Raw genomic sequence first — 21,324 nt, 5'->3', positions numbered from 1 at the left:
AGAACTCCAACTCCTATGGCCGTTCAACTAATCAACTAATCAAGAGCCACAGTTGCACACAGCTGCCAATCAACATGTTTTAACTAGGGATAAACACACAGCTAGGATCAGTAATGCAAAAATTGTGTGGTCTAACAAATTAGAGTATGTCCTTTTTACAGTATAATATCCCTTTAAAGGGAAAGTAAACACTTTGGATTGTAATATAAAATGCTTAATTACTAAATGGACGCTAACACAAAGATCATCACCTACAAAATGTCGTCTATTAACTTTATTCATAGGCACTACTATAAAACTCTTTATTATACCAGTGTAATTATTTCATTTAAGTGTTTATGTCAATATGATGGTTCTCCTCAGGACGTCATCATGTGTTCTTCTGCATTAAAGATAATATTGCTTTACAGCAGGGGTGCTCAATCTTGGTGCTCCAGAGGTTTTGAAACTATATTTCCCATGATGCTCATCCAGCTTATGCCATGGGAAATGTAATTCCAAAACGTCTGAAGCACTAAGGTTAAGCACCCCTGCTTTACAGAGTAATGTTTTCATGAAGGTCTCCTAAGGGCAAGGCAAACTATTGTTATAATTCTGAAATTTAAAAAAAAAGTGTACATTTTTAATATAGCTGGTATATTTGTTAAAGGGGGGGGATCATCCCAAAATGATAAAAACTGCAGGACTGAATTGTTTGTTCCTAAAGAAGCTTAAAGTTACAAAGAATTAAACCTGATCTAAACATTATTGTATACCTTTTATAATCTTAATAAACCTACAATATTTAGGTGATGAGAGGCTTATGTTAAGCTGTAATAAATGTCGGCATGACGCTAAGGCAGACAACTCCCACTGGAGACAATAGAAAATTTAGTATGGCAGTGGCCAGATGTGCATTTTTAAGTATAAGCTACTTGATAATCATGTGGTGTAGTTTATCAAGTAGCGCGTGGGTGAGGTAGAAGCTTAACTACAAGCTATATTTCTAGTGAGGAAAGGCAAGTAAGACTAACAGCATGGCTGTTCCCTCATTATTCCCGATCTCTAAAAACATTCACTAAATATGCAGTGGTGACACAGTGTATTGTGTGTGTTATGTGGTGTGTACGTATGTTTGGCTCTGTGATGTGGCGTGTATGTATGTGTGGTTGTGTGATGTGGTGTGCTGCTTATGTGTGGGTCTTGATGATATGGAGCGTATGTGTGTGATATGGTGCGTATGATATGGTGTGTGTGGGCTTGTGATATGAAGCATGTGTATGTGATGTGGTGTGTATGTATGTGTGTGCTTGTGTGATATGTAGTATGTGTATGTGATATGGTGTGTATGTATATGTGTGTGTGTGTGTGTGTGTGTGTGATATGAAGCATGTGTATGTGATGCGGTGTGTATGTATGTGTGTGTGTGTGATATGAAGCATGTGTATGTGATGTGGTGTGTATGTATGTGTGTGTGTGTGTGTGATATGAAGCATGTGTATGTGATGTGGTGTGTATGTATGTGTGTGTGTGTGATATGTAGTATGTGTATGTGATATGTTGTGTATGTATGTGTGTGTGTGTGATGCGGTGTGTATGTATGTGTGTGTGTGTGTGTGTGATATGTAGTATGTGATATGGTGTGTATGTATGTGTGTGTGTGTGATGCGGTGTGTATGTATGTGTGATATGTAGTATGTGTATGTGATATGGTGTGTATGTATGTGTGTGTGTGATGCGGTGTGTATGTATGTGTGTGTGTGATATGTAGTATGTGTATGTGATATGGTGTGTATGTATGTGTGTGTGTGTGTGTGTGATGTGGTGTGTATGTATGTGTGTGTGTGAGATATGTAGTATGTGTATGTGATATGGTGTGTATGTATGTGTGTGTGATATGAAGCATGTGTATGTGATGCGGTGCGTATGATATGGTGTGTGTGTGTGATATGTAGTATGTGTATGTGATGTGGTGTGTATGTATGTGTGTGTGTGTGATATGTAGTATGTGTATGTGATACAGTGCTAATGTATTTGTGGGTTTGTGATATGAAGCGTGTGTATGTGACGCGGTGTGTATGTATGTATGTGTGTGTGTTTGTGTGATATATAGTATGTGTATGTGATATGGTGCTAATGTATTTGTGGGTGTGTGATATGAAGGGTGTGTGTGATATGAAGCATGTGTATGTGATGCAGTGTGTATGTATGTGTGTGTGTTTGTGTAATATGTAGAATGTGTATGTGATACGGTGCTAATGTATTTGTGGGTGTGTGATAGGAAGCATGTGTATGTGATGCGGTGTGTATGTATGTGTGTGTGTGTTTGTATGATATGTAGTATGTGTATGTGATACGGTGCTAATGTATTTGTGGGTGTGTGATATGAAGCATGTGTATGTAATGTGGTGCGTATGTATGTGTGTGCGTTTGAGTAATATGTAGAATGTGTATGTGATATGGTGCTAATGTATTTGTGGGTGTGTGATATGAAGCGTGTGTATGTGATGCGGTGTGTATGTATGTGTGTGTGTGATATGTAGTATGTGTATGTGATAGGGTGCTAATGTATTTGTGGGTTTGTGATATGAAGCGTGTGAGTGTGTGATATGAAGCATGTGTATGTGATACAGTGTGTATGTATGTGTGTGTTTGTGTAATATGTAGAATGTGTATGTGATACGGTGCCAATGTATTTGTGGGTATGTGATATGAAGCGTGTGTATGTGATGCGGTGTGTATGTATGTGTGTGTGATATGTAGTATGTGTATGTGATACGGTGCTAATGTATTTGTGGGTGTGTGATATGAAGCGTGTCTATGTGATGCGGTGTGTATGTATGTGTGTGTGTGTGTTTGTATGATATGTAGTATGTGTATGTGATACGGTGCTAATGTATTTGTGGGTTTGTGATATGAAGCGTGTGAGTGTGTGATATGAAGCATGTGTATGTAATGTGGTGCGTGTGTATGTGTGGGTGTTTTAATATGGAGCATGTGTGTAAATGCCTCCTCATTTTCACAAAAAAAAGTGCAGTGATTACTTGTCGTCACTTCTGTGTATAAACACAATAGGTCATTATTTATAAATCAATATTTTCAAAGCAAAAAAAGCAAATCACTACATGCCTATCCCTTTTAATAATGACATTATGTAAATTAATCCCCAGAAACATTAGCATAGCCTGTACAGGGTGTGTAGGATTATTTCCTTTCTGCTACACATTCACTTGGTCGAGCAGCTGTAGTGCTTACAATGTAAGTGCAGGTGGGGCTGAAGGCATATGTCCCGCAAGCATATAGGTGTGTGCTGTTTAGCTGTAAAAGGATCTTGATGTAGTTCTGACAATCTCTCTGGGGGGGGAAAAAAAAAATATGAGTTATGTTACTATATTTCTACACAAAACTGTTTTTTCTGGTCATAGTTAACACAAAGCACAAGCGCACTGACATCTCTACCTGCTGGAGCCAAATCTTATAAAGTTGTACATATGGGGGTTATGAAGGGCGCATAATGTACGGTTATGAGGTCAACAGCTACAGATTACCATTGTGTCAAAAGAGCAACTTAAACTGTTGCCAGGGGTGACAACATAGCAAGTTAGACCTTGAAATATTGTCAATCTAGCAGGGATCTTATTAACCCTTTGGCTTAATCCAGATCCTACTAACAGTACCCCCCCCCCACTTTAAAGAGACATTAAACCCATAATTTTTCTTTGGGGTTTTATGTCCCTTTAATGGCAACATGGTTGTTCAGTAGACATGAGTTATCCACTATTATAGAGCTGTTTCATTAGCAAATAGCCATTTTGTTGTATGTGCAATTTTGCATGTGCATTTAAGAGCTGGCAATATGAAGATTATGGTATGTAGCTTTTACCATGTTTTAAAATTTTTATGAAAAAGGAAAGATAATTTAGCGGACTGAGCAAGTGCCAGGACAGCAGGAATCTATAATGGTACTTTTATCTGAGGTTATGTTTAAGAAGACTTACCTGAGGATCTTTTCCTTTAAGGGCACATTCCCTTTTCTTTTCATCATCTGCTTTCCATGTGAGCTGTTAAAAACAAAAAAACACCACACCTTTATTGTGAGAGGAGGTGCAATACTTATGTCGCACTGTGACTAGATGAGGTGGAAACGCTTACCTGCGCGTGGGCTTCACGGCCAGACAAGAAATCTGTACTGTTCAGTGAGAATATGGCTTCTTGTGCTCCCACATACAAGGTGCTTCCATCTTGGCTCAGCAGCAACGTTGTGTAATGAGCAACTCCATCTATTTCAAACTTCCTCACTATTCTCTCTGCAGAAGCTAAAAAAGAAAAAAAGGTATATATAAAATAAAGAAATGTTTTGCTTTTTTCAAAACTTGTATATGGGCTATTAGATTACTACAATATAGTAAATAACAGTCATTCACTCTTAGTGTAGAAGAGAGACCCAGGAGCCAGGTAGCCACTGGCTCCTAAAATTTTACTTCTGGCTCCTAAGATTTGGGTTATTCTCCATACACTTTGTATAAAAATGCCACTTCCTGGCTCTTAAAAGTATATCTAGCTCCTATAATAGTCTTACTGGCTCCTAAATTTAAAACAGATTTGGTGACCCTGAGTGTAGAACTGAATCTGCATAATATAAACTATATATATATATATATATATATATATATATATATATATATATATATATATATATATATATATATATATATATATATATATATATATATATATATATATATATATATATATATACACACACATATATATAGGAGTACTCATTACATTTTATATATTATTATAAATACAATTTATTTAATCATGGAAGTGAAAAAGGCTGCAGATTTGTCAGCAACAGCAGGCTGAATAGTTGGCCCATTATCCATAATACTTAGAAGGGACAGTAAAGTCAAACAAACTTTCATGCGCAATTTTTAACAACTTTCCACTTCACTTCTATTATCAAATGTGCTTCATTCTCTTGGTATCACTTGTTGAAGAAGAGTATACCTAGGCAGGCTCAGGGGCAGCAGTGCACTACTGGGAGCTAGCTGATGATTAGTGGCTACACACATATGCCTCTTGTGACTGGCTCACCAGATGTGTTCAGCTACATCCCAGTAATGCATTGCTACTTTGGAGCTGATTTTAATTATGTCTAAACTATTTGCAGGGGTTAAACACACAGTTACAGTAAATTGCAGCAAAAGAGCCATGATACAATTCCCTAACACATTACAGGTCGCAAAATCCGGAATTCCTAAATCCAAACTTATTCTGAAATTCAAACTTCTTAATTCATTCATTTTTTTTTTTTTTAAATAAAATGATCAAAAATTACTCATTTTTCCCAACCTGTAAGCTACAATACTCTCTGCCTGTGTCTTTGGTTTGTTTTTTGTGTTTTAAAATGCAAATAGCCTATATTTATTTAAAATAACAACTATTATCTTTCTGAGGGTACTATGTATACAAAAACATAAAAAATTTATATAAAACTACCATTAAGTTACATGTAATTATTTCCTAAATGACATAATATATTGTTGCTATGCTTACACTTGGTTCCATCCCCTCTCCAAACTGTACCATTTTACAGATGCAGATATTCAAATATTCTTAAATCCATACTATTACGAGACAAGATCCAAACCTATTCAGTCCCAAGCAGTTTGGATAAAGGGTTTTCTACCTGTATTTTCTATTTTACACATTTATGTCCCTTTAAACTTTTGTTTTTAAAATTGATTACAGGAAACAATTGGATTTCTTTCAGCAATTTATATAGGCAAGAGATTCACCACTGAGATAAATTATAAAGCTATGGCTAAACATGTCAACATTTCCATCTAAGCAGAGATACCATGGTGTTGTGTGAGCAGAAAAACTCTGCGTTTCTTCAGTGCCGAGGTAGAGCGCTTCTCTCTCCGTATGAGAAATATAAAAGACTTGACGAAGCGTAATAACAATCCACTCCATATTGATTTTACTATTAAATCTAACACTTGGTTATGTTTTACATGAAAGAAAAAAGCTACTGGATTAAAACTTAGGCATCAAGTGCAAAATTACCATGTATGACTTCATAAGTGCATAGAAATATAGGATTAGTGTAGCCAGTACAAGCTAAATATTAATAGCAGGTGAATTAAATATACCTCAAGTAGTATTTATGTGCCCCTGTGTCAAGGGTAATTATTCTTAAACTCTGTTAATAACTAACACAGTACTGTATATAATCCATTGTCCTATTCAATAAACACAATAGGTTTAAAACAAAAGCAAATGCCTCTAAAGGGTTTAGCACATCTGTGTGGAAATAGTGAATATTATGATACCAGGAGATATTTCAAGCACTGACCAGTAAATGGATGAGGCTGAAAAAAGCATATTATGTATCACATCTGTGTACTTATTTTAAAAGGCTGTTTTTGTTTGCTTTTTTTTTTTTAAAACTGGAAACATAAGAGCCCATTATAACAGAAACATGCCAAGTGGGAGGGAACACTCAACAGATTTTAAAGGTAAAGAAGATTGAGTCCTCTTGCTAAACTGCAACAGTTGTAACATTCTCAACAGTGTTACCTTACAGGGTGGGTTAAAAAAAAATTAAACACATTGACATTTTGGTATAAAAAAATTTAGGTATACAGTCGTATGCAAAAGTTTAGGCACCCCTGACAATTTCCATGATTTTCATTTATAAATTAATTGTGTGTTTTAATCAGCAATTTCATTTTGATCTATCAAATAACTGAAGGACACAGTAATATTTCAGTAGTGAAATGAGGTTTATTGTATTAACAGAAAACGTGCAATATGCATCAAAACGAAATTAGATAGGTGCATAAATTTGGGCTAGTCATTTTGTTGATATGAATACCTGTAACTACCTAGCACTGATTAATTGGAACACACAATTGGTTTGGTGAGCCCATTAAGCATTGAACTTCATAGACAGGTGCATCCAATCCTGAGTAAAGGTATTTAAGGTGGCCAATTGCAAGTTGTTGTTCTTCTCTTTGACTCTCCTCTGAAGAGTGGCAACATGGGGGCCTCAAAACAACTCTCAAATTACCTGAAAACAAAGATTGTTTAACATTATGGTTTAGGGGGAGGCTACAAAAAGCTATCACAGAGATTTAAGCTGTCAGTGTCCAATGTGAGGAACTGTTAGGGTGCCAGGAATCAGACTGAGACGAGAAGAGCAAAAAACATAATTTATGCTTACCTGATAAATTCCTTTCTTCTGTAGTGTGATCAGTCCACGGGTCATCATTACTTGTGGGATATTAGCTGCCCCCCTACAGGAAGTGCAAGAGGATTCACCCAGCAGAGTTGCTATATAGCTCCTCCCCTCTACGTCACCTCCAGTCATTCGACCAAGGACCAACGAGAAAGGAGAAGCCAAGGGTGTAGTGGTGACTGGAGTATAATTTAAAAATATTTACCTGCCTTAAAAAACAGGGCGGGCCGTGGACTGATCACACTACAGAAGAAAGGAATTTATCAGGTAAGCATAAATTATGTTTTCTTCTGTTAAGTGTGATCAGTCCACGGGTCATCATTACTTGTGGGATACCAATACCAAAGCAAAAGTACACGGATGACGGGAGGGATAGGCAGGCTCTTTATACAGAAGGAACCACTGCCTGAAGAACCTTTCTCCCAAAAATAGCCTCCGAGGAAGCAAAAGTGTCAAATTTGTAAAATTTGGAAAAAGTATGAAGCGAAGACCAAGTTGCAGCCTTGCAAATCTGTTCAACAGAGGCCTCATTCTTAAAGGCCCAAGTGGAAGCCACAGCTCTAGTGGAATGAGCTGTAATTCTTTCAGGAGGCTGCTGTCCAGCAGTCTCATAAGCTAAACGAATTATGCTACGAAGCCAAAAAGAGAGAGAGGTAGCAGAAGCTTTTTGACCTCTCCTCTGACCAGAGTAAACGACAAACAGGGAAGACGTTTGTCGAAAATCTTTAGTTGCCTGTAAATAAAATTTAAGGGCACGAACTACATCCAGATTGTGCAAAAGACGTTCCTTCCTCGAAGAAGGATTTGGGCACAAGGATGGAACAACAATCTCCTGATTGATATTCCTGTTAGTGACTACCTTAGGTAAGAACCCAGGCTTAGTACGCAGAACTACCTTATCCGAGTGAAAAATCAAATAAGGAGAATCACAATGTAAGGCTGATAACTCAGAGACTCTTCGAGCCGAGGAAATAGCCATTAAAAATAGAACTTTCCAAGATAACAACTTTATATCAATGGAATGAAGGGGTTCAAACGGAACACCCTGTAAAATGTTAAGAACTAAGTTTAAACTCCATGGCGGAGCAACAGTTTTAAACACAGGCTTGATCCTAGCTAAAGCCTGACAAAAGGCCTGGACGTCTGGATTTTCTGACAGACACCTGTGTAACAAGATGGACAGAGCTGAGATCTGTCCCTTTAATGAGCTAGCCGATAAACCCTTTTCTAAACCTTCTTGTAGAAAGGACAATATCCTAGGAATCCTAACCTTACTCCAGGAGTAACCTTTGGATTCGCACCAGTATAGGTATTTACGCCATATCTTATGGTAAATCCTTCTGGTAACAGGCTTCCTAGCCTGTATCAGGGTATCAATAACCGACTCAGAAAAACCACGTTTTGATAAAATCAAGCGTTCAATTTCCAAGCAGTCAGCTTCAGAGAAGTTAGATTTTGATGTTTGAATGGACCCTGTATCAGAAGGTCCTGTCTTAGAGGTAGAGACCAAGGCGGACAGGATGACATGTCCACTAGATCTGCATACCAAGTCCTGCGTGGCCATGCAGGCGCTATTAGAATCACTGATGCTCTCTCCTGTTTGATTTTGGCAATCAATCGAGGAAGCAGTGGGAAGGGTGGAAACACATAAGCCATCCCGAAGTTCCAAGGTGCTGTCAAAGCATCTATCAGAACCGCTCCCGGATCCCTGGATCTGGACCCGTAGCGAGGAAGTTTGGCGTTCTGGCGAGACGCCATGAGATCTATCTCTGGTTTGCCCCAACGTCGAAGTATTTGGGCAAAGACCTCCGGATGAAGTTCCCACTCCCCCGGATGAAAAGTCTGGCGACTCAAGAAATCCGCCTCCCAGTTCTCCACTCCCGGGATGTGGATTGCTGACAGGTGGCAAGAGTGAGACTCTGCCCAGCGAATTATCTTTGATACTTCCATCATTGCTAGGGAGCTTCTTGTCCCTCCTTGATGGTTGATGTAAGCTACAGTCGTGATGTTGTCCGACTGAAACCTGATGAACCCCCGAGTTTTTAACTGGGGCCAAGCCAGAAGGGCATGGAGAACTGCTCTTAATTCCAGAATGTTTATTGGCAGGAGACTTTCCTCCTGATTCCATTGTCCCTGAGCCTTCAGAGAATTCCAGACAGCGCCCCAACCTAGTAGGCTGGCGTCTGTTGTTACAATTGTCCAGTCCGGCCTGCTGAATGGCATCCCCCTGGACAGATGTGGCCGAGAAAGCCACCATAGAAGAGAGTTTCTGGTCTCTTGATCCAGATTCAGAGTAGGGGACAAGTCTGAGTAATCCCCATTCCACTGACTCAGCATGCACAATTGCAGCGGTCTGAGATGTAGACGTGCAAAGGGTACTATGTCCATTGCTGCTACCATTAAGCCGATCACCTCCATGCATTGAGCTACTGACGGGAGTTGAATGGAATGAAGGACACGGCATGCATTTAGAAGCTTTGTTAATCTGTCTTCTGTCAGATAAATCTTCATTTCTACAGAATCTATAAGAGTCCCCAAGAATGGAACTCTTGTGAGAGGAAAAAGAGAACTCTTCTTTTCGTTCACTTTCCATCCATGCGACCTTAGAAATGCCAGAACTAACTCTGTATGAGACTTGGCAGTTTGAAAGCTTGAAGCTTGTATCAGAATGTCGTCTAGGTACGGAGCTACCGAAATTCCTCGCAGTCTTAGTACCGCCAGAAGGGCACCCAGAACCTTTGTGAAGATTCTTGGAGCCGTAGCCAATCCGAATGGAAGAGCTACAAACTGGTAATGCCTGTCTAAGAAGGCAAACCTTAGATACCGGTAATGATCTTTGTGAATCGGTATGTGAAGGTAAGCATCCTTTAAATCCACTGTGGTCATGTACTGACCCTTTTGGATCATGGGTAAGATTGTCCGAATAGTTTCCATTTTGAACGATGGAACTCTTAGGAATTTGTTTAGGATCTTTAAATCCAAGATTGGCCTGAAAGTTCCCTCTTTTTTGGGAACCACAAACAGGTTTGAGTAAAACCCTTGTCCTTGTTCCGACCGCGGAACCGGATGGATCACTCCCATTAATAACAGATCTTGTACACAGCGTAGAAACGCTTCTTTCTTTATCTGGTTTGTTGACAACCTTGACAGATGAAATCTCCCTCTTGGGGGAGAGAATTTGAAGTCTAGAAGGTATCCCTGAGATATGATCTCTAGCGCCCAGGGATCCTGAACATCTCTTGCCCAAGCCTGGGCGAAGAGAGAGAGTCTGCCCCCCACTAGATCCGGTCCCGGATCGGGGGCCCTCGGTTCATGCTGTCTTTGGGGCAGCAGCAGGTTTCCTGGCCTGCTTGCCCTTGTTCCAGGACTGGTTAGGTTTCCAGCCTTGTCTGTAACGAGCAACAGCTCCTTCCTGTTTTGGTGCAGTGGAAGTTGATGCTGCTCCTGCTTTGAAATTCCAAAAGGGACGAAAATTAGACTGTCTAGCCTTAGCTTTGGCTTTGTCTTGAGGTAGGGCGTGGCCCTTACCTCCTGTAATGTCAGCGATAATTTCTTTCAAACCGGGCCCAAATAAAGTTTGCCCCTTGAAAGGTATATTAAGTAATTTGGACTTAGAAGTTACATCAGCTGACCAGGATTTTAGCCACAGCGCCCTACGTGCCTGAATGGCGAATCCTGAGTTCTTAGCCGTAAGTTTGGTTAAATGTACTACGGCCTCCGAAATGAATGAATTAGCTAGTTTAAGGACTCTAAGCCTGTCCGTAATGTCGTCCAGCGTAGCTGAACTAAGGTTCTCTTCCAGAGACTCAATCCAAAATGCTGCCGCAGCCGTAATCGGCGCGATGCATGCAAGGGGTTGCAATATAAAACCTTGTTGAACAAACATTTTCTTAAGGTAACCCTCTAATTTTTTATCCATTGGATCTGAAAAAGCACAGCTATCCTCCACCGGGATAGTGGTACGCTTAGCTAAAGTAGAAACTGCTCCCTCCACCTTAGGGACCGTTTGCCATAAGTCCCGTGTGGTGGCGTCTATTGGAAACATCTTTCTAAATATTGGAGGGGGTGAGAACGGCACACCGGGTCTATCCCACTCCTTAGTAACAATTTCAGTTAGTCTCTTAGGTATAGGAAAAACGTCAGTACTCGCCGGTACCGCAAAGTATTTATCCAACCTACACAATTTCTCTGGTATTGCAACAGTGTTACAATCATTAAGAGTCGCTAAAACCTCCCCTAGTAATACACGGAGGTTCTCCAATTTAAATTTAAAATTTGAAATATCTGAATCCAATCTGTTTGGATCAGAACCATCACCCACAGAATGAAGCTCTCCGTCCTCATGCTCTGCAAGCTGTGACGCAGTATCAGACATGGCCCTAGTATTATCAGCGCACTCTGTTCTCACCCCAGAGTGATCACGCTTGCCTCTTAGTTCTGGTAATTTAGCCAAAACTTCAGTCATAACAGTAGCCATATCTTGTAATGTTATCTGTAATGGCCGCCCAGATGTACTAGGCGCCATAATATCACGCACCTCCCGGGCGGGAGATGCAGGTACTGACACGTGAGGCGAGTTAGTCGGCATAACTCTCCCCTCGCTGTTTGGTGAAATTTGTTCAATTTGTACAGATTGGCTTTTATTTAAAGTAGCATCAATACAGTTAGTACATAAATTTCTATTGGGCTCCACCTTGGCATTGGAACAAATGACACAGATATCTTCCTCTGAATCAGACATGTTTAACACACTAGCAATAAACTTGCAACTTGGTTACAATCTTATTTAACAAAAACGTACTGTGCCTCAAAGAAGCACTAAATGATTAAATGACAGTTGAAATAATGAACTGAAAGACAGTTATAGCATCAATCCTTAAAAACAACACAACTTTTAGCAAAGGTTTGTTCCCATTAGTAAAGTAACAATAATTAAATTTGAAACATAAAAATTACAGAGCAACATTTTTAATCACAGTCAATATATAAGTCTCACAGCTCTGCTGAGAGAATCTACCTCCCTCCAAAGAAGTTTGAAGACCCCTGAGTTCTGTTAGAGATGAACCGGATCATGCAGGAAATACAAGAGTAACTGACTGGAAATTTTTGATGCGTAGCAAAGAGCGCCAAAAACGGCCCCTCCCCCTCACACACAGCAGTGAGAGAGAAACGAAACTGTCACAATTAAAACAAGCAACTGCCAAGTGGAAAAATAATGCCCAAATATTTATTCACTCAGTACCTCAGAAAATGCAAACGATTCTACATTCCAGCAAAAACGTTTAACATAATAAATACCTATTAAAAGGTTTAATGTACTTTTAACAGAGTAATTCCGGTGAAATACCATCCCCAGAATACTGAATTGTAGAATATACATACATGTCATTATAACGGTATGGCAGGATTTTCTCATCAATTCCATTCAGAAAATAAAAACTGCTACATACCTCAATGCAGATTCATCTGCCCGCTGTCCCCTGATCTGAAGCTTTTACCTCCCTCAGATGGCCGAGAAACAGCAATATGATCTTAACTACTCCGGTTAAAATCATAGTAAAAACTCTGGTAGATTCTTCTTCAAACTCTGCCAGAGAGGCAATAACACGCTCCGGTGCTATTGTAAAATAACAAACTTTTGATTGAAGTTATAAAAACTAAGTATAATCACCATAGTCCTCTCACACATCCTATCTAGTCTTTGGGTGCAAGAGAATGACTGGAGGTGACGTAGAGGGGAGGAGCTATATAGCAACTCTGCTGGGTGAATCCTCTTGCACTTCCTGTAGGGGGGCAGCTAATATCCCACAAGTAATGATGACCCGTGGACTGATCACACTTAACAGAAGAAATAATCACATCTTTATTAATAGCAAAAAATAATAAAAAGTCACAAGTCAAATAACAAGCCAGGAATCAAAACCAGAGCTGGTAGTCAGACGAGCCAAGCCAGGAGCCAAAGCGAGTAGTCAGACGAGCCGGAATCAGGAACAATGAGAACAGAAGAGTCAGGAACAAGCCAGGGAACAGGAACCAGGAGGGACGTCAGACAGCCAGGTAATACACAGGAGCTCTCACAAACAGGTCTTAAATAACGCAAGGGCAAAGCATACTGAACAGAGGCCCTTTAAATAATAAGTGATGACATCACAATTCTGAGAATGCATCCTGTCTCACACGGATGATGTACACCAGTCTGGCCATAAAAGGAAATGCAGGAAATGAGCAGCATCACACAGTGTGCACCAGTCAGCAAGAGAGGTGAGTAAAATGGCTGCCAGCAGCACATGGCAAACAAAACAGGGAAAAAACCCTGACAGGAACATAGTGAGGAATTGGATGACCACAGGCACAGTTCTTGTTAAGGCCAGAAGTAAAATATTGGAGAGGCAAAAGGCAAAGGATGGTAAAAACGATCAAAAACAGCCCACAGACCACCTCCAAAGACCTACAATATCATCTTGCTGCAGATGGTGTCACTGTGCATCATTCAACAATTCAGCGTATGAGAGATTGATGAGGAAGAAGCCTTTTCTGCACACACGCTACAAACAGTCGCTTGAGGTATGCAAATGCACATTTGGACAAGCGAGCTTCATTTTGGAAGAAGGTGCTGTGGACTGATGAAACAAAGATTGAGTTATTTGGTCATAACAAAGTGGCGTTATGCATGGCGGCAAAAGAACACAGCGTTCCAAGACAAACACTTGCTACCCACAGTAACATTTGGTGGATGTTCCATCATGCTGTGGGGCTGTGTGGCCAGTGCGGGTACTGGAAATCTTGTTAAAGTTGAGGGTCGCATGAATTCCACTCAATATCAGAAGATACTTGAGAATAATTTTGAGGAATCAGTCACAAAGTTGAAGTTACGCCGGAGCTGGATAACCCAACAACCCAAAACACTGCTCAAAATCGTCTCTGGCATTTATGCAGAGGAACAAGTACAATGTTCTGGAATGGTTATTTGATAGATCAAAACGAAATTGCTGATCCAAATGCCCAATTATTTATAAATGAAAATCATGGAAATTGTCAGGGGTGCTTAAACTTTTGCATACAACTGTATGTAGTGAAACGACTTTGCAATATATTTAAATTATTTATTATGCTCCCCTTTCTTGTTATTAACTCTGAAAATTGACCAATTTCTAACTCTCAGAAATTGAAATGCACATTACTGACAATTCGGGGCTATAACCCTGCTACATATCTGTCCCGAATTGGCTTTAAAACAACAATTGGAAAAATAATTCACTACGTTTACAACAGTGGCTAGCTTTGCTGTCTGCTCACTAAAGCTCAGATTGGCTTCTCCAAATAAGGTAAAAAAGGTGGGTGGAATTTAGCAATTGAAAACAAATTGCAGTAATAAGAATGTTAATTTGTTTTAAAAACTTAAAGATTTGGCTGATATGTAACCAATATAGGCTAATCCTGCTACATATATTTCCCTAATTGGTTTTAACTCAGGGCTCAACAAATCTGGGCACCAGACCGCCACATGCTTCTCATAGCCACAACTACATTTTAAACTTGGTGTAGCTTGATCCTTTCTAGGCTATGTGCAGCCGAGGAGTAGATCACTCCAATATTGTGTCTGTATTTACTATATATATTCATTTTAATTAAATTCTAACCAGAAAAAAAAACTTTTGCTAATTTTGCTAATTAATTAAAATTAGGTATTCCATGAGAAGATAGATGTCAGTGTCCATCCCCAGGTAACTGGTCTGGATGAGTTGAAATTTAGTTTCTGGCTGCTCTTTGTTGTGCATTCCACACTGGTGATCAGTACTTCCTGATTGTGCCTTGATTTGGGTACAATCACATTACTGCAGAGAAGTGCACATTGAACTTGGGGCATTCCGGTCAGCCAGCGTGATAGCTTCAGCTACTTCCTCACTATGGCAGAGATTATCCCATAGCTTAGATGTTGCATGTTTCTGCACACACATCTGGGAATTATGCCCTGTGTTTATTTGTAGCATTATCATTTTTGTAGTTAGTTGTTCACTGTGACATCCTGTCTAACCAGAAAGGCTCAGGTTCATGCAGGATTTTTGCTATTAAATATTATAACTTATATTACTATATTTAGTTTAGGAGCCAGACTTTATTTGGGTGGCCACAAAATAGTGTGGTGTGGTTAGCTCCTAGATCGCTGGGGTGGCCTCCAATGTTTTAATGTATTTTCTAAGCACACTGCTTTAACTGATAACTAAAAAACAATGCTCTTTATACTAACATTATGACCATGACTATACTTTTAAAATCCAAATTCTGTAATTTGTTTTTATCCAAGAAAGCTGTCTCTTCAAGCACAATAAAATAATGGTTTAAACTACAAATAAGTAATACAATAATAAACTTACTTTAAAAGAATGAAAAGAAACTGCAATATTCCAATCGAAGACTACATGCCAAGATGATACTAACTACCTCACCTTACATGTATGCACCATGCATTTGTCACCTTGGCATCAGTCTCATACATCTTACGGTCACAGTTATCTTGCCATGAATAGCAGTGTTCTCCCCAGGACCTATTTAATGGGAATGTCACCGAGCTGAGTTTAATAAAAATGTCAATATTATTATAGCCAATATTATGCTAAAATTAGTTGTTTTTAATGCTCAATTAAAGTTCAAAATGCAATTAATTTGTGCTTAGGGTAGGGATGGGCGAATGTGTAAATTTCAGAATTCGAATGTTAGAACGAATGTTATTACCGAAAATCGAATTATAAATCCGAATGTTGATAAGAACGAATATTCTTAAAAATTCTATAATCAAATGCTATTTACAGTTTTTGAATGTCACTTTCGAATTCGAATGTTTATAATTATATCGAATGTCCACATTCGAAATTTCGAATTTAACATTCTATTTAACAAATACTAGTCAGAAGTTCAACAGTTCATGTGGTAGGGCAGGAATCTAGTAAATTGATACATAATAGATACAAATATAATATTTTGAATGTTTCTATATAGAATATTGCATAATTCGAATACAGTATTACATTTAAAGAAAGCATTAGAAATACTATTACAAATATAAATTCAAATTTTTCTAAACTAATATTTTCGAATGTAATCGTAAAATTCGAAACCGAACATTCGAAAATCGAATGTTAGAATGTTATGTAAACATTCGAAATTCGATTCGAACCAACGTGTTAAAATTAGTTTCATTTTTTGAATGTTGCAAAACATTCGCCCATCCCTAGCTTAGGGTAGCTTAAAGAGATACTAAACCCAATTCAGATAGATCATGTAATTTTAAGCAACTTTTTAATGTACTCCTATTATCAATTTTTCTTTGTTCTCTTGCTATCTAAAGCTAAGAGCTGGCCCATTTTTGGTTCAGAACCTGGGTTACACTTGCTTATTGGTGGCAACATGTAGCCACCAATAAGCAAGCGCTCTCCAGGGATGAACCTAAAATGGGCCGGCTCGTAAGCTTTTATTCCTGCTTTTTCAAATAAAGATACCAAGAGAAAGAAGAAAGGTTGATAATAGGAGTAAATTAGAAAGTTGCTTAAAGTAAAGGTCAATTTTCATGTTAAAGTGCCCGTTTTTTTAAAAAAAACTATTGAAAACAATGAAAGGGCACTTTCATTCATGAAAATTGACATTTCAGCCGTTTTTTAAATATACTTACCTTTTCTTCTTGAAGCCACTCCAGTGCTTCACCTGCCCGTAGCAAGCCTCTTCATACGTCAGCAATGATGATTCCGTCATCCTCCAATCACGGCTTCCCCCCCAGGGTAATCATTGCCCGAGGCAATGCAGTGATTGGAGGAAGCCGGTTTCGTCACTGCTGGGTAAATAAACCAGGAAGTAGCAGACGGGGCATCGTTTCAGAACGGCGATCCGGTGTTTCAGAAGAACAAGATAAGTATTTTTAAAATACGGTGCTATGTCAATTTTCATGAATGAAAGTGCTCCTGTTTTTAATAGTTTTTTTAAAAACCGGGCACTTTCACATGAAAATTGACCTTCACTTTAAAATTGCATGATCTATCTAAATCGTTAAAGAAAAACAATTGGGTTTAGTATCCCTTTAAGTAACATTTATAAATAACAAAAAATGTTATATTATACTGCGCCCATCCAGCTACTACATAATGCCACACTGAATAGTTTTGTTTTTATCCCAGGTTACAAGATAATACTCATTGGAATTATTTTAAATTTATAAATGTTCTGTTTTTTAATTAAAAGGGACTTGAAATTTAAAAATTAAACTTTCATGATTTAAACAGAGCAAGCAATTTAAAAAAAAAAAAGTCTTTTGCATTTACTTTTGTGCTTTTGGTATTATTCTTTGTTGAAGAGCAAACCTAGGTGTTGACCATTTTATGGAAGCAGTGTAGGTATTAGTTTGTAACAATGTTATACACATTTAAACACTAGATGGCAGTAGTGTTTGCAAGTCCCTTTAAATGAACTGTGTCAGCACTTGATCCATGGATATAACGCATTATTTTTTACATTTTTAAATAAAAAGTATTAAAAACAAAAATCTTCATAAAGTACTTTGAAGCAAGAAATGTAGGCATTTTAGCACCTGAAATTGTCAGATTTGTCCACTAGTTTTAAATTAAAAGGCATTATTACAGAGCTATTTGCTAATTAATGTAATAAAACACGGATAACGACCATGGAAAATGACTGTAACATAACAAGATATTAGGAAACTGGAAACACGCTGTAGTGGTACACAGGAGAGCGGATTAGATGAATAATTAAAGTAGGATATTCTGAAATGAAGTATCAGCTTCCTAAATGCCAGCAGACACCTCAGCACCCACTTCCCCAGTGGCCATATACGCACAACAGCAAACAAAGGACAAGCCCTGTCCCTTGCGTGGCTGTACGGTTCATTAATAATCAAGAAGAGATTGCTAGTCTTTTGTGTAGCTATAAGGCCGGTGTCAGAGCTAACCCTGGATTTTCTGTGACACGGAGATCTTTGGCTGAAAAACATATGAATACTTTTAGAAACATGACAGCTTCTTTTTCAAATAGTGAAACTGAATATATCGGCAAGGTTTGATGCAACTCTGATGAGCTGAAGATAAACTAACATAATGTGCACATGTTCTATGTGTGCTGAATGAAAACCTTCTGTAGTAAGTGCTAGCCATGATGAACTGGGGGCTACCGGATTCAGGATCTGTAGGGCCTAGATACATGAAGAATCCAGAGGACTCTTCAGTGGAGACAAAGCTCATTGATCTCTACCCTGGGTAGCATTTATTAAAGGAACATTAAAGGTATATGAAACCCAAATGTTTTCTTTCATGATTCAGATGATAGAGCATGCAATTTTAAAGGGACAGTCTACACCAGAATTTTTATTGTTTTAAAAGATAGATTATTCCTTTATTACCCATTTCCCAGTTTTGCATAACCAACACAGTTATAATAATATACTTTTTACCTCTGTGATTATCTTGTATCTAAGCCTCTGCAAACTGCCCCTTTTTTCAGTTCTTTTGACAGACTTGCAGTCTAGCCAATCAGTGCCTGCTCCCAGATAAGTTCACATGCACGAGCACAGTGTTATCTATATGAAATACGTGAACTAACACCATCTAGTGGTGAAAAACTGTTAAAATGCATTCTGAAAAGAGGTGGGCTTCAAGGTCTAAGAAATTAGCATATGAACCTCCTAGGTTAAGCTTTCAACTAAGAATACCAAGAGAACAAAGCAAAATTGGTGATAAAAGTAAATTGGAAAATTGTTTAAAATTACATGCGTGTGTTTCTATCTGAATCATGAAAGTTTATTTTGTCCTAGAGTGTCCCTTTAAGCAATTTTCTAATTTACTCCTATTATCATTTTTTCTTTGTTCTCTTGGCATGCTTTGTTGAAGGAGCAGCAATGCACTACTGGTTGTTGACTAAACACATGGGTGAGCCAATGACAATCGGTATATATATGCAGCAACCAATCAGCAGCTAGAACCTAGAGCTTTCCCAGATAAACCTTTCAGCAAAGTATAACAAGAGAAGGTAGCAAATTAAATAATTTAAGTAAATTGGAAAGTTGTTCAAAATGTTATTCTCTATCTGAGTCATGAAAGAAAAAATTTTGGGTTTCATGTTCCTTTAAACTCATAAATTTAATCCCCATAAAACTGTTTAATTATGTCTAGCAGAAAATGTTAAATGCTGTAATTAAAAGTGACATAAAACCAAAACAATTTCTTTCATTTTGCAGATAGAGCATATAATTTTAAAGCTTTCCAATTTACTTCTATTACCAAATTGTCTTTGTTTTCTTGTTATCCTTTGTTGAAACGCAGGAAAGTATGTTCAGGAATGTGCACATCTGCAGTACTATATGGCAGCACTATTTCCTGTCATGTGGTTCTCCAGATGTGCCCACTAACCATCTAGATATCTCTTCAACAAAGCTCAACAAGAGAACAGAACACATTTGTATGCATATGTTTTATAATGAATTACATTTGTTGTGAATATAACATATGCTATTTATTTTTAAAAAATGATTGTTGTGTTAAAGATAATTTTATTATTGCAACCCAACTCAGGACATGGCTTTTGATTTGTTCCCACATACACCCTCTTGACTGTTTGTGTCCTTCTAAGGGTTGCATTGCAGCTCCTCAGCATGACTACCTACAGTCAAACGTATACAGTATTTAAATACAGAGATAGATAGATAGATAGATAGATAGATAGATAGATAGATAGATAGATAGATAGATAGATAGATAGATAGGATATGGGAAGAACCATTTAAAAAAGTGTGTTTATACTGCAGAAAGACACAGATGGCTTGCAGAAGTACAACATCATTGAGCAATACAAGTTAGGATTCCAAAGCATTAGGATATCCTAAAATAACCCTGTAAATGTGAGAACAATAATGAATAATCTTGTAACACAACTCACTTCTCAACTGAACATCAAAAGAGTAAGACAACTGTAAAAGTTTGCATTAAAGAGAGAAGAAGCCTTTGAAGGACTATAGACAAAACAAGACATTTGTTTTACCTTTAATCTCTTGTATAGCCACATTTTACCACTATTAATGGAAGCCAAAGGGTTAAAGGGACACTGTACCCAAAATTTTTCTTTTGTAATTCAGATAGAGCTAGCAATTTTAAGCAACTTTCTAATTTACTCCTATTATCAATTTTTCTTCGTTCTCTTGCTATCATTATTTGAAAACAAGGCATCTAAGCTTTTTTTTGGTTTCAGTACTCTGGACAGCACTTTTTTTATTGGTGGATGAATTTATCCACCAATCAGCAAGGACAACCCAGGTTGTTCACCAAAAATGGGCCGGCATCTAAACTTACATTCTTGCATTTCAAATAAAGATACCAAGAGAATGAAGCAAATTTGATAATAGGAGTAAATTAGAAAGTTGCTTAAAATTTCATGCTCAATCTGAATCACGAAAAAAAAATTTTTGGGTACAGTGTCCCTTTAAGCATACAGTTTACCTCTGCTGTGCATTTATACTGTACCTCCTCTCCTCTCTTTTTGCTTTGAAGGGTTTCCTTACTGCTGCTACTTTTATCTGCATGTCACTTTGTTTAGGTATCACACAAAGCTCTCTAAGCACTGGGTGTTGTGGGGCTATTCACTCACACAGTGCAGTGGCTGCAGTTAGGACATCACAGCAAGACACCATCTTTGGTGCTTATAGGCAAGATGGATAGCTGTCTCCATTGTCAGGCAGCCTTTAATCTCAGTGATGTTGTAAAGCTTACATTTAGTAGGTAAATCACATGGATATAGTAATAGTGTCTGGGATCAGTAAACTAGGATTATGAAATTATTTTGCAGCCCTCTAATAAACCTACAGTGCTTGCATGGATCCTCCTAAAGCAAAGAAGCCTAATGAGTCAAACTGACATCTAAGTGACAATGGCTTCTTTGAAGAGATTATAGTGTTTGATTCCTCCTCCAGAAACTGATGCCTGGGCTTGAATTCTCTGCACAGACATGGGCCTCCCATGAGGTAAAGCGCAGTGACCTTTTGTTATCTGCGTGCTACATTTCACAGCATACGCAGTGAGGCCTCACTGCTACTGCTGCCTTGTGAG

General features: G+C 38.3%; 1 protein-coding gene across 1 annotated transcript in view; it reads right to left on the bottom strand.

Annotated features, from left to right (window-relative positions):
- Nucleotides 1-21,324, bottom strand: part of LOC128663384 (semaphorin-4B) — a 100,422-nt gene that overhangs the window by 39,758 nt on the left and 39,340 nt on the right. The window contains exons 2-4 of the mRNA XM_053717690.1: nucleotides 4,132-4,295; nucleotides 3,978-4,040; nucleotides 3,235-3,333 (exon numbers count right to left, since the gene is read on the bottom strand). Of these exons, the coding sequence (XP_053573665.1) occupies nucleotides 3,235-3,333; nucleotides 3,978-4,040; nucleotides 4,132-4,295 (326 nt within the window). The remainder of the gene's footprint in view (nucleotides 1-3,234; nucleotides 3,334-3,977; nucleotides 4,041-4,131; nucleotides 4,296-21,324) is intronic.

Source organism: Bombina bombina, chromosome 6 (genome assembly GCF_027579735.1).
Source record: "Bombina bombina isolate aBomBom1 chromosome 6, aBomBom1.pri, whole genome shotgun sequence".
Taxonomy (NCBI): domain Eukaryota; kingdom Metazoa; phylum Chordata; class Amphibia; order Anura; family Bombinatoridae; genus Bombina; species Bombina bombina.
The sequence above is the reverse complement of the archived record's forward strand: the minus strand, read 5'-3'. Positions and strand labels throughout refer to the sequence as shown.